The sequence below is a fragment of the Mytilus californianus genome, unplaced genomic scaffold, assembly GCF_021869535.1.
Source record: "Mytilus californianus isolate M0D057914Y unplaced genomic scaffold, xbMytCali1.0.p SCAF_7, whole genome shotgun sequence".
Classification (NCBI taxonomy): domain Eukaryota; kingdom Metazoa; phylum Mollusca; class Bivalvia; order Mytilida; family Mytilidae; genus Mytilus; species Mytilus californianus.
Genome location: NW_026262723.1, coordinates 78,984,166 through 78,997,751, shown reverse-complemented (window position 1 = coordinate 78,997,751; position 13,586 = coordinate 78,984,166). Strand labels below are relative to the sequence as shown.

At 32.1% G+C, this 13,586-nt stretch overlaps 1 protein-coding gene across 7 annotated transcripts in view; it reads left to right on the top strand.

The window, feature by feature from the left end:
- The window catches only part of LOC127708950 (uncharacterized), a 172,971-nt gene that overhangs the window by 39,560 nt on the left and 119,825 nt on the right, over nt 1-13,586 (top strand). For 5 of the 7 annotated variants that reach the window (XM_052214160.1, XM_052214165.1, XM_052214163.1 and 2 more), the window contains exons 4-7: nt 1,654-1,698; nt 3,750-3,797; nt 4,703-4,834; nt 9,496-9,603. The exons of the other annotated variants lie outside the window; for them this stretch is intronic. In XM_052214160.1, coding sequence (XP_052070120.1) covers nt 1,654-1,698; nt 3,750-3,797; nt 4,703-4,834; nt 9,496-9,603 — 333 coding nt within the window. The remainder of the gene's footprint in view (nt 1-1,653; nt 1,699-3,749; nt 3,798-4,702; nt 4,835-9,495; nt 9,604-13,586) is intronic. 7 annotated transcript variants of the gene reach the window in all.

Genomic DNA, 13,586 nt, shown 5'->3' with positions numbered 1-13,586 from the left:
AAAACAACGACGAGAGCTTCAAATGATGTTTCTGATTTGGGGCAGACACGTAAGCGGTCGTGTGGGTTTCATTGATTTTATGAGTATCCAAGCCTTCCAAACTTGACCTTAGCTGATTTGGCAATTCCGTTTAGATTCCTTTTGGTCATTTCGTTCCTAACGTTTCTACGTATTTATACATCTCTTGCTTTCAAATATTTGAGTTTTAGCGTTTTAACTGAATGTAAATCTAGAAAAGTAAATTCGGACGCATGAAATTTATCTGTCTTATTTCATCTTTTTTATATTTTAATAAATGTAGAAAAAAGATCAGATGAATAACTTGACTGAGAATATTGGTTTTAAAGACGATGAAACACAACTTCAAATAATAGATATCATATACATATATCAAAGAATGAAAGAAAACTCTTGTGTTTCTGAATGCTAGCTCGAAGTACGTTCTGCCTCCTGAAAGAGGTGCGTGCCTTTTCACACCGTAGTATTGGTAGCTAAGTAATATTTGGCAATACGTTGGAATGCTAAAATAGAATCACCATATTGTTTCAACCTCTTTATACCCCTGTCTTTCTGAGTATAAATACTAAGATAACAACATTTTTTTTAAATATTTTTAGCATGCAGGTTCATATACATGTGAACTGAACACTTTGTTAAGTAAATACGGATTGGAATAAGTACGACTTTAGAAGATTGCTGCTTTTAATAATCAATATTTTCAAAATAGCATTAAGTCTGATATATTCAAGAGCTTACACATAAAGTTATGAAAATGACGATCATAAGTTGTGATCAAATGTTCTATTATATACAGTATATGCTTATATTAAAAAAAGGATTACTCTATTCATTTGGTTAGCATACACTACTGGGCAATAAAGAATATGTATTCAAGAAAAAACAAGTAATGATGATATTTATAATATTTTATATCCAAAAATATATTACAAATATTATGAAACTGATGAGTATTGATAATCCTTTTTCATTTAAGACTTCCCTGATCGACATAACTTTAAAAATGTATTTGATGTACGCAATATGCAGCTCTAAACTTTAAAGTACATGCAATCATGAATGTTTCTGCTGTGGTAATGGGGGCTATTATAAATGTACTTGACAGGAGTTATTGTCCTTTTACAATGGATGCGAAATCGGATATCTAAAGAAATATATATTTATTATCAAATTATTTACAGCTTTTCTATAAAAGCATGCAAAGCAAAACTTTGATCGACTTGTTTGCTGTGTTTGTTTGGATGTTTGCAAACAATAAGTAGGCGGAGTTTCAGTCTGTTTAATATATACTGGGATTTGATTTGACAATAAACATTAACATACAATGTGGAACTTAACCTTGAAATGAAGGTAATGTTTATTGTCCAATCAAATTCCAGTATATAGTAAACATACTGAAACTCTCCCTACCTATTGTTTGCAAACATCCAAAAAAACATAGCAAGCAAGTCGATCAAAGGTTTGCTTTGCATGCTTTTATAGAAATTCTCTAACTAATTATTGTATGATTAACGTCCAGTTGCAAATATTTCATGCATATCCAGGACGACATTCAAATTGATATTTATTAGTGAATAAGACATAATATTCGCAAAATTCTGTGTAAGTTTTGGATAATATTTTTTTCTATTTCAGATAATTACTGCATACACCATACAAGATCTGAGTTTTTAGAAAGCCGTACGTATCGTCTCCTATAAATATTTTTTTTCCGATTTGCTGTGAAGTAATTATAAATTAGTAAAACATTTCTGAATTTTCTCATCATAAATAGATTGTATAAAATTCAGCTATGCTTGTTTTTGAATTGAATGATAAATATCGTCGACCTTTGCTCTCTTGTGAATAGATTGTCAGTCACATGCCACATCTCTTAATTTTATATTAATAAATACCAATTTCGTAACCATGATGCTCAAAGAGTTGCAGTCCATGTATTTATTTCACAAAAATAATAGATTTTATTTTTCTCAAACTAAGGCAATGCATTTTCGTACATATACACCTTTGGATTATGATTGATTCAATTCTTTTATGGATGTCCGTCTATGCAAAATTGTACAAAAAAACATGCAAAATGTTCGCAATAACATCAAACGTGTAAATTACATTTTGATTTTGTATATTTGAAAGATATTGCAAAACATTGTTTATGTAAATAAAATAAGAATCGGTATGATGTATATATACGCCAATGAGACAATCACCCAACGACACAAAAAAAAAAACTCACGACATTTAGAGGTCAAAATAATATATTCTTCAATACTTAACAAGTGTCTATACAATATACTAGGCTTTAAATCACCTCAAGTCTAGACATGTTTTTAATAAATTAAAACATAGATTTCCAAAACAGTTACAATCGGAACCAAAATTCCTTAGTTACAAACATGGGGTAGGGTTTCACAATTTATGGGATCACAAACCTCGTTCGTTTAAACTCTTTTAGTGGGCTAATAAACAGTACACTATTGGATATAAACGTACGTACAATAAAAATCAGTGTATCGTTTAGATTCTTTTGTATTAAAATTTCACATGTTGTCATCAAATTCTGCCGCTTTCAACAAAACAATTACAGTGAAAGTGTCCATATGTCTTTCACTTATACATATGTGTCGTCCGATACTTAACATTTTAATTCTGTCAAAAGTGAAGTTGTTTGCCAAGTAAAAAAATAGATAATAAACATGGATAAAAAAATCATTCATTTAGGTCAATATGACTTCAATCCACACGACAAAAAATAACGAGCAAGATGTTGAATTAAAAAAACAAACTTAACTGAAATTGAGATAACCTGCTTCAGGGAAATGCAAGTTACTATAGAGAATAGTAGTTATTAGTCGAACACATTTAAAAAAAATATTGTTAGTTTGAATATTCAAAAATTAAGATTTGATAATAATTGAAAGTGGTAGTTTTCGTATTTTTCTTTAAAGGATGCTGAGATTAGTTTTTATATTTTTTTTAGATCTTCATTTAATGGTAGGCAATGTAGTGATATAAATAGAGAATGTTATATGGCTTTTTCAATATCACACCTGTATCAAACCGAGACACCAATATAACCCAAGAGCTCTGCTCGAGGTATTATATTGGTTGACGGTTTATACAGTGTGTGATATCGAAAAAGCCATATCATATACAGTTTATTATATACATGTACCTCAAGTACAAAATACTCTCTCTCTTATCTATTTTTCACGAGACATTATACAATTATAGCCTTTGTATGAGGTCGATACGAGGTTATATCGACCTAAGAGAAGCATATGGACTGAGGACGAAGTGCTGTTTTTGACCTACGAAAAGCTAAACACAACAGTATTGGCGTGCAAACTGAGCAAATACAAATGTACATGTGATCAAGTTTTAACGAATCACAAATCCTTAAAAGTATTCGATTAATAATATGACGTAATACATATTAGGGGTTTGATAAAGTTTTGTAACCCTGACTGATACCGAATACGTAACGTAATACAGATTAGGGGTTTGATAAAGCCTTTGCAACCGTGGCTGATATCGATATCATCACGGATGGCTTATACATTACGATTGTCATCAATTGTATTACACACACAATTTACTACTAAGTATATAATAATGAAAAATACTAAACATTAAAAGTTATATGGATGAACACCTACCTATTTTCCTCATTTGCAAATGTATCACATCTCCTTATTTTTATATTATTAGTTATACTATTAATTTCTTTTTAGTTCCAGATGACATTGACCACTTGTGTAAACCTCAGAAAGTTGTTGGAGGTAATATTTTTGCATTCACATTTCTACATTACTGTACACCTAAATAGGGACGCGTGTAGGCAACTGCATTAACATGTTAACTCTCTTACTCGGGATCACAAAATTCACGACTATACAGTACTGATGTATACTGAAGTCAACCGCAACACATTCTTGAACTCAAATGATTATTTTGTGTATTATTACCCACCTTTATAAGGTATTCTATCCAGGTCATCTTGTATATGAAAGTTAAGGAAAATACTTAAATGGGAAGCTCGACTTCGTATACTAGCTCTTTTTCATGAAATCAAAACAGGTGTACAACTTCAAACTAGAATCTAACACGGCAAATGTCAGTCCCCTCTTTAACATTTTCAATCCTTGTTCCTCAATAGTAATAAATACCGAGCTCCAGAATTCGGCATTTACATACCTGCACCAAGAAGTTACACGCTTGTATTCACACATTATACGGATTTGCACAAAATGCTTGCTCTTAACACAAAATCTTTACCAGCAGTTTTCATGAGGATGATCGACACTATACAAGTTAAACGATCGCCATGACGAATTGGGCGATACGATGTGTCAGCATCGAGACGTGTTTTTGCGGATTTAGATCTAGATTTGAATTTTAATTTGTATTCTTCTTCATGAGTGATAGTTTTTTTCTCTTTGTTAATTTGTAACAAATCAGTTTAATTATAGTTTGAAAGATCGGAAAATTTCTGTCACCTCTTTTATATGTTATGTGCTTAATTTTTTAATGAAACAAGATTATAATATTATTGAGTTGATTACTGTTTTTTAATAGTAAACTTCAACTTACAATGTAAGATATACATGACGTTTGGTCATCTTTTCGCGATAATGAACGCTGGATGTCGTATATATAATTTTCTTTCATATAACTTATATTTCAGCCACAAAAATGAACTGGTTTGCTTGTCCAAATACACATAATTTTACTGACATGTTCATACCACCCTTTTGCTTGTGCGATACACACAGTCAGTGCAAGCATCATACTAAAGACTTGTATAGAAAACAGAACTGTAAGTCATTGTTTTTTTTTTCTTTGACTGAAAGACTACTCTAGATCATCGGATTACTATGTAATCGTTTGTGTATATATATTTTGTATTCCTCTTCGGCTTTTGCATGCAAAGCTAGTCGTTGACATTTTTGTCTCTGGTGGATAGTTGTTGCATTGTCTTCTGTAGACGAAACACATATGTTGTGAACTAAAATCTCTATCTCTTTCCCTTCCTTTAAAGTGAGGAAGATCGATGGTTGGATATATGTTTTTCCATACTTTGTCCATACTTTGTCTTCTTTTCTTGGTTGTAAAAATCCCAACATTTGCGCTCATTCATGTTACATGTAAGTACAGATAAATTTTTGGAAAATGTCTTGATTAATATCAGGATAAATATATAATTTTTACACGTATAAACATATATTTGATATTGTTTAATATTATAAAAAGACTTGTTAGAAAATTAGATAGAAGTTAGACCATCGGACCATCAGACACAAAGTTCAATATGAAATAACTTCTGTGGTCACCGAAGAAACATTTATTGTCGAAATGCGCACCAGGTGCAGAAAAATTGGTACCGTTAATGTTATTGCTACCATTGGGTCGAATCTTCTGCATGTGGACTGTTAGACCCGAGGGTATCACCAGCCCATTAGCGAGTACTTCGGTACTGGGATGAAAATGCGAATTTTATGTTATTAAAATTTGCTGTTACAAAATTTTGGAAATTATTTTAAATTAAGGAATATATCTTCCTCATGCAAAGCTCTGAAACCTTGCCCGACTTTGGCTATACTTTTTGGTTAATAAAACCTCCTTATTTTTTAATAAGCTTTGGATTTTTAAATATTTGGACCTCGAGCATCACTGAAGAAACATTTATTGTCGAAATGCGCATCTGGTGCAGAAACATTGGTACTGTTAATTTTATTATTTGATAAACGATCAATATTTACACGTTATATAATTACGAAGCAGAATACTGTTTACACTTTAGACGTAAGCGCGTACATGATTTTGAAGAATCTATATATTTTCATATGTAACATGTAAAATGAATACGTGCAAAATTAGTGATCAATTAATAAATCTTTCGCGTAAACAAAGTGCGTCCGAGTTAAATTTATCGGAGGATAGTATCTATACTACTAAAATAACGAGGTCCAATTTGTTAGCCGGCATGACGTTAAAACGACGATTCAAAGAATTCAACTGTATATATACCTAATATACGATAATGATGATGATTAATCAAAGTACTGAAGTACTGAACATCGGATGACCGCAGGTTCTTGTGGATGGTCAAAAGCACATGTCACAGAAACAGATCACATCTCTATACCTGAAACTGAGGTTAATTTACAGAGATTTTTTTTTCTTATACAAGTTCGTGCTTGGATGATGAATAAATGACAGGAAATTCAACCTCACCGTAATAACTATTATATTGTAGTGATACAAATCAGTATACCTTAGACTATTATACTAATATAATAATAGTTCCAGAGAATACACTGGTTTGTTGTTATATATCATATTAATATTACGGTTGCATGTATATATAATTTTCATCTATTTGTATATCATACTATTCTACTATTATTATAGTGTAATGCAAGTGCATGGTGGACACTCTTCTGTAAAAAAAAATCAAAGCCTTAAAGGCAGTAAAAGCAATTGCTGCCATGTTAATGTTTTGTGGACTTTTATTTTTCATCCATATATATAATAAGAATTAAACCTGACAGGACAGGAGTGTTGACTATTGAGAAGCAAGACGGTTTTAACTTTATATCAATATAAGACTTTAGCAGGAAATCATTTTAAATATGTTTTATATTCTACAAGGAGACAACAAGTTTACCAGGCTAAAGTTGGGGTTAATTATACATGTGCTGAAACATATAACTGAAAAAAAAAATCATTATGGATTATCCCCTGATAGTGTTTGTAACTGGGCAATAATTTCCTTTATTGATTTAATTTTAACCATTTTCATAATTAATTTAAATTAACCATTCAGTTAAAACATTTCAACTTTCCAGACGCAAATGTTGAAAAACGGGACAGAAATAAAATATCTTACAAGACATAAACATGTAAAAAATAAATATATATTTCAGCTTACTAAAAATATTTTCATAATGTTACTTTGACATCATTTCTTAAAACTAAGTCCCAAACATAATTGCTCAGTTGACATGTGTCATCCTCATGCGATACGAGATAACTATAATTCTGATGCAATCCCGAAAAGGGGGGTCATCACAAACAAACATGACATTAAATTGTCATTATACGAACTAGAACAAACAGCTCTATGTTGCTTTGATATTTATCAATTTTCAGGAAACATGTGAAATAAATTTCAGGTCCATTTCATTATAGTGCCTAACAAAATTGTGTGAGGTAGACGAAATTGACCTTAAAACGATCGTATTGTCTTTTGATGTCCAAAAATAGGCAGATCGGACATATAAGGACTTTATCTAATGACTACATAAATTTGGGATTTATTATTATTATAATATTCTAATGAAACTGAAAATTGTATTTTTTTTTAGGATAAACAACAATTTTACCTGGCGTAGCCGTTCATAAATGTTTTTCTGCATTTATCTTCGAAAAATGGCGTATTTAATGGAATAGAACGTTAATACAGCAAACTTTCTCTTTTTTCTCCGCAATAGGCTATCAAAAATAATTTATCTAATGTGTATGTGGAAAATTATGTGAAAAGATAAAAAGTGGCAATTGTTACCTTTCATACCTTAAGTTTCGTTCATCTGATTCTGACCAATGCTTATATACTAAATATCTATTTATATGCCGCTATTATTGTTGTTGTTACCAATTATGTAAATCAATTGTATCTGATTTTATGCCCTTTATGGGCCCTGTAATTTGGGAAATAAAAAAAAATCTATTCATTGATAAAACGTAATATGGACTGGTCCAGTGTCCAGTTTGCAGGTCATTTAATTTTCTGTACACATTCATGCACGCTCTGTTTTAATCAATATACTCGTACGAAAAAGCATGAACAGTTTGAAGGTAATCTAATAATAACTTAATCCAATCAAATTGCATAAGATTCAATAACAATGTCAAGTCCACATCATAATGAGTAATAGAGGTAAACTGGGTAGGGAGAAAATGACAGATATTTCAAGTTAATATTTATGCAATAACGAATTAAAATTTGTCAACCAAAAGTTTTGCTACAATTTCAAAAACATGTCGTTCTGTATGGGTATAGTTTTCGGATCTTTCATTAGCGTATTTAAGGCTATAAAAAGTTTGGGCTTCAAAAGTTCACACAATTATTGACTTTATACAGAAAATTCGTCCTTGTAAAACATTTAATAGTTCACAAATGAAACGCGATTTTAAAGTAAAATTATTTCTTAAAACACTGCAAAAAATTTCATTCATATTGTTAAAGTGGTATCGTCATAAAGTGCGTTGAAATGAACAGTGGTATAGCAAACATCGAATTCCCTCACAAAATGTTATCACACACTACAGTGAGGGGAGTCAGTTAAGTTTGTCTATTTTTTAGATACTATACAGGTAATCTTTTGACACTACGTATACAACCTGTGTGACCTGTGTAGTGATTTTGATTTTACGATAAATTCATGAATGAACGATAATTTTATGAATGAACATGAGCACCTGACCTCTTTCTTAAACACCTATTAAACATATAAAACCGTATTTAATAAGGAGATAATTCAGTCAAATTTTCAGTACTAAATCAACAACTGAAATGATTCCATTTTTTGATGAAACATCGTACGAACGGAGAACGGAATCGCAGGTATAAAAATGCACTTTTTTCCCTTGTAATGACCGCGGATCTATAATTTTTATAGATCGGTTGAAATCCCAAAACTAATTTGCATAATGGAAATTTAGGCGATAGCAATACATCGGAGTGACCTCAAGGTCATCCTCTGTAAAAATTACACAATTCCAGGCCCTTTTGTTTTCCAATTAATTAATATTACTAATGATTAACAAGTTTACGGGTCAAATCCGATACCGATACCAATAGTAATGTCACAAGTAGTTTCCGGTTGTAGTAAGAAAACCAGGACGGGTTCAAACAGAAAGATTTTGAAAGCAGAGAAAAATGTGCACCTTATAATCAGCATGACTTTATCATATGACAATACGAATACTAAAAATCCAGGCTAAAGCTGCATTTTTATGCTCCTGTTCTAAGTCAGGAGCCTGTTGTTCAGTGTTTGTCGTTTGTTGGTGTGGTTCATAGGTGTTTCTCGTTTTTTATATAAATAAGACCATTGGTTTTCCTGTTTGAATTGTTTTACACTAGTCATTTTGGGACCCTTTATAGCTTGCTGTTCGGTGTGAGCCAAGGTTCCGTGTTGAAGGCCATACTTTGACCTTTAGTTGTTTACTTTTTATACATTGTGCTTTGGTGGAGAGTTGTCTCATTAGCACTCATACCACATCTTCTTATTTATAAAAAAAAAGGCATGGGTACTTCAATTCAGTCACGGACCCGCGGGTGTGTTCTAGTTAAATGTATTTTAATTGTTTACCCTACAAGGTTACATGTATAATTAAAGTTATAAACTGAAAATGAAATAAAATTTAATTCATAAGATATGTTTTATGCTTACAACGATTTCATTTCAATTACAGGCACTTTATGCAGAGATAAAATGCACTGCCCGTGCCAAAACAATGGAAAGTGTGAGACCTGCCCTGATCGCTTTGTGGCGACGGAACTCAATTGTCACTGTTCGAGTGGTAGGTATACAGTAAATTACTTGCACTAGATAATTTGGCACCGATGATAGTCTTCCATGATCTTTTTAATGGCTTCTGCGTTTGTCAACGCACATGTCTCGTTGCCTATGATTTATCTCGTTAGGGTTCTACTTATTAATCGTTACTCTCTAATTCCATATTTTTACACATTTTTTTTAATTTTTAAGTCTTTCCACTTACCTGTAGGAAACCGTTTTGATTTTGATTTTTTTTCCGCCACTTTTTGATATGGAGATTTTTTTGTTTTGTTTTGCAAGATATCGAGAAGTATATGGCACATAATATCGAACAGTAAATACGCTTTTACAGTTGACCATGTGTAACCATACACTTTTCCTGTGAAAGTTATGTTTATATTGTTATCGATACACCTTCTCCACCGAAAAGAAATCGACGATTTTTTTTAAATTTGCTCGTTATATCCTCAGGATATTCTGTTCATGTTTAAAGCGATCCGGAGACTCTATATGAGAGTTATTTCCCTTTCTGTATGTGACAGAAGGGTTATTTAAGAAAAATGCATTTACCGTAGTGTGATAGAGACATAGGGTCCTTTGATTTGAGGTCTCTGGTTCATCTAAAGGAATTTGAGGTTAAGGACACCTTTTAATTTTGAAGTTTGCTTATTACCGCTAATCCTCAGAAACATGAAAAGTTATTGACAATTTTTTTTTTTATCAAATTGTTGGTTTCTAGGTGTTGCACATTTAATACATTCGCTCAGGTGACTTTTGTAAAAGTCTTCACCCCTTTATGATTTGGAGCAACTTCTAAACCATACATAATCGAAACCTATGGTCTCCAGTGTGGTTTGAGATCCATGACCGATGACCTTGAATTTGGATTTTACCTTTGCTATACCTTCATAATGGTGGATAATAAAGCCAAAGGGTCTTTTGCATGTGCGTCCGTCCCGTCTTGTTAGCGCTCTCACGTGTACAGTTCTTGCCAGATTTTTATGAAACTTATATCATAGGTTTATGTTAGCAATTTCTTGAACGAGTTCGAACATCAGTGCCGATCAATTATTTTTAAAAGAGTAATTAATGCCCCTTAGAAACATTACTTTTTTTTTTTTTTGGAATCGGTGTAAAGTATCATGTTAAACTGGAAGTGATATTTTTAAACCTGAAGTTGCAAATTATCTCACTTATTTCATCCTAAAAAGTAAACAAACCGTATGTCTTTTTGAAATAATTGTGAAATAACCTATCAAATGAAACCGGAAATTACTTTCTTAAACCAGACGTTGTTAACTATCTCCATTAATTCACGTAAAGAGTACATAAGTCTATTGCTTTTTAGGAATCAGTATGCAATAAAAGATAAAAAAAAAGGAATCCGTATGAAATAAATTATCTTCTTACGATGGACCTTTTTTTTTTAATCGGAACGTATTATTTTTCACCAAAGGAGTAGGTCCGGTAAGGGTCGATTTTGGCCTCAAATTTCAGGTTCATCTGATGAAAGATTTTGGTCACTTTTTAAACACTTAAGTGTCTTCTTCAGTCGATTCAATTAGTTTATGTGACAGATTTGAACTGAATTTATCATTAAAGAAGCTCAGATGCAAGCTTAAATATGAAAAATCTATCAAGTATGCCATAATATGTCACTTTTCAGATGGTTTTTGTCAAAAATGAAAGTGGCCGCATCAGAGTTCACTATCAACCTTTATATATGTTATGTATTATCATCAAATACAACTTGCATTTAAATATTAAGAATGAACACAAATGCGGCCACTTCCATTTAAGACGGAAATCGTCTAAAATTTAACCCAAATACTAAAATTGTGAAGATTTCAGTAATTTAGCATGACTTAATGATGCTAATACCCGATATATATGCATTGTATTGTCAAATACTGCCCATATTTATGTAGCAGAAGTATTCTACTTTCCAATAAATAGCTAAAAGTTTACATTTTAACAATTTTGAAAAACTGCTATCTTTTGGGGCCAAAAAGGGGTCTTTCTGGACCTACTCCTTTTTATACGACCGCAAAAATTAAAAATTTTTTGGTCGTATACTGGTATGACGTTGGCGTCGTCGTCGTCGTCGTCGTCGTCGTCGTCGTCGTCGTCGTCCGGCGTCGTCCGGCGTCGTCCGAAGACACATTGGTTTTCGCACTCTAACTTTAGTTTAAGTGAATGGATCTCCATGAAATTTCACCATAAGGTTCAATACCACGACAGGAAGGTTGGGATTGATTTTGGGGGTTATGGTACCAACAGTTAAGGAATTAGGGGCCAAAAAGGGGCCAAAAATAAGCATTTTTGTAACTTTCAGACAATAACTTGTGTGTAAGTGTATGGATCTCTCTGACATTGTACCACAAGGTTCCATATCACAAAGGGAAGGCTGTAATTGATTTTGGGGGTAATTGCCTCAAAATTTTAGGAATTAGGGGCCAAAAAAGGGGCAAAAAACAAGCATTTTTCTAGTTTCATGACAATAACTTGTGTGTAAGTGTTTGGATATTTCTGAAATTGTACTACAAGGTTCCATATCACAAAGGGAAAGCTGGAATTGAGTTTGGGGGTAATTGCCCGAAATGTTTAGGAATTGGGGGCCAAAAAGGGGCCAAAAATAAGCATTTTTCTAGTTTCCAGACAATAACTTGTGTTCAAGTGTATGGATCTCTCTGAAATTGTACTGCAAGGTACCATACCACAAAGGGAAGGCTGGGATTGAGTTTGGGGGTGATGAATCATAAGGGGGTTCAAAAATTGGGGGGGGGATTTTTTTTTTTTTTTTTTTCTTTTTATTCCTTTTTTTTTTCTTTTAAAATTTTCCATTTTAAGTTGGTTATTTCTGATTTATATTTAAAGGAAATAATAATGATATGGTAGGAGATACACACCAAACAGGATGTGTAAATTATTATATAATAAGTATTGTGCAATAGCAAGAAATTTTCAATTGCACAGTATTGCACAATAGCAAGAAATCTTCAATTGCACAGTATTGCGCAATAGCAAGAAATCTTCAATTTAACAGTATTGCGCAATAGCAAGAAATATCCAATAGCACAATATTGCGCAATAGCAAGAAATTGTCAATTGTACAGTATTGCGCAATAGCAAGAAATATTCAATTGCACAGTATTGTGCAAAAGAAGATACTTCGTATAAATTGCTTATTTCTTGATCAATTTCAATGGGGTTTTATTCTTGAATTCATGGGGTTCTTTAATATGCTGAATCTAACCGTGTATTAAGTTTTTGGATTTTGGGCCCCGTTTTTAAATTGGTCCACATTAAGGTCCAAAGGGTCCAAAATTTAACTTTGTTTGATTTCATCAAAAATTGAATTATTGGGGTTCTTTGATATGCCGAATCTAACCGTGTATTTAGATTTTTAATTTTGGGTCCCGTTTTTTAAATTGGTCTACATTAAGGTCCAAAGGGTCCAAAATTAAACTTAGTTTGATTTAAAAAAAATTGAATTCTTAGGGTTCTTTGATATGCTGAATCTAAACATGTGTTTAGATTTTTGATTATGGGCCCAGTTTTCAAGTTGGTCCAAGTTGGGGTCCAAAATTAAACTTTGTTTGATTTCAACAAAAATTGAATATATGGGGTTCTTTGATATGCTGAATCTAAACATGTATTTAGATTTTAGATTTTTGGCCCAGTTTTCAAGTTGGTCCAAATTGGGGTCCAAAATTAAAATTTGTTTGATTTCAACAAAAAATGAATATATGGGGTTCTTTGATATGCTGAATCTTACCATGTATTTAGATTTTTTATTTGTGGGCCCGCTATCAAATTGGTTCATATTGAGGTCAAAAGGGTCCACAATTAAACTTTGTTTGATTTCATAAAAAATTGAATTATTGGGGTTCTTTGATATGCCAAATCTAACCGTGTATTTAGATTTTTAATTTTGGGTCCTGTTTTTTAAATTGGTCTACATTAAGGTCCAAAGGGTCCAAAATTAAACTTAGTTTGATTTTA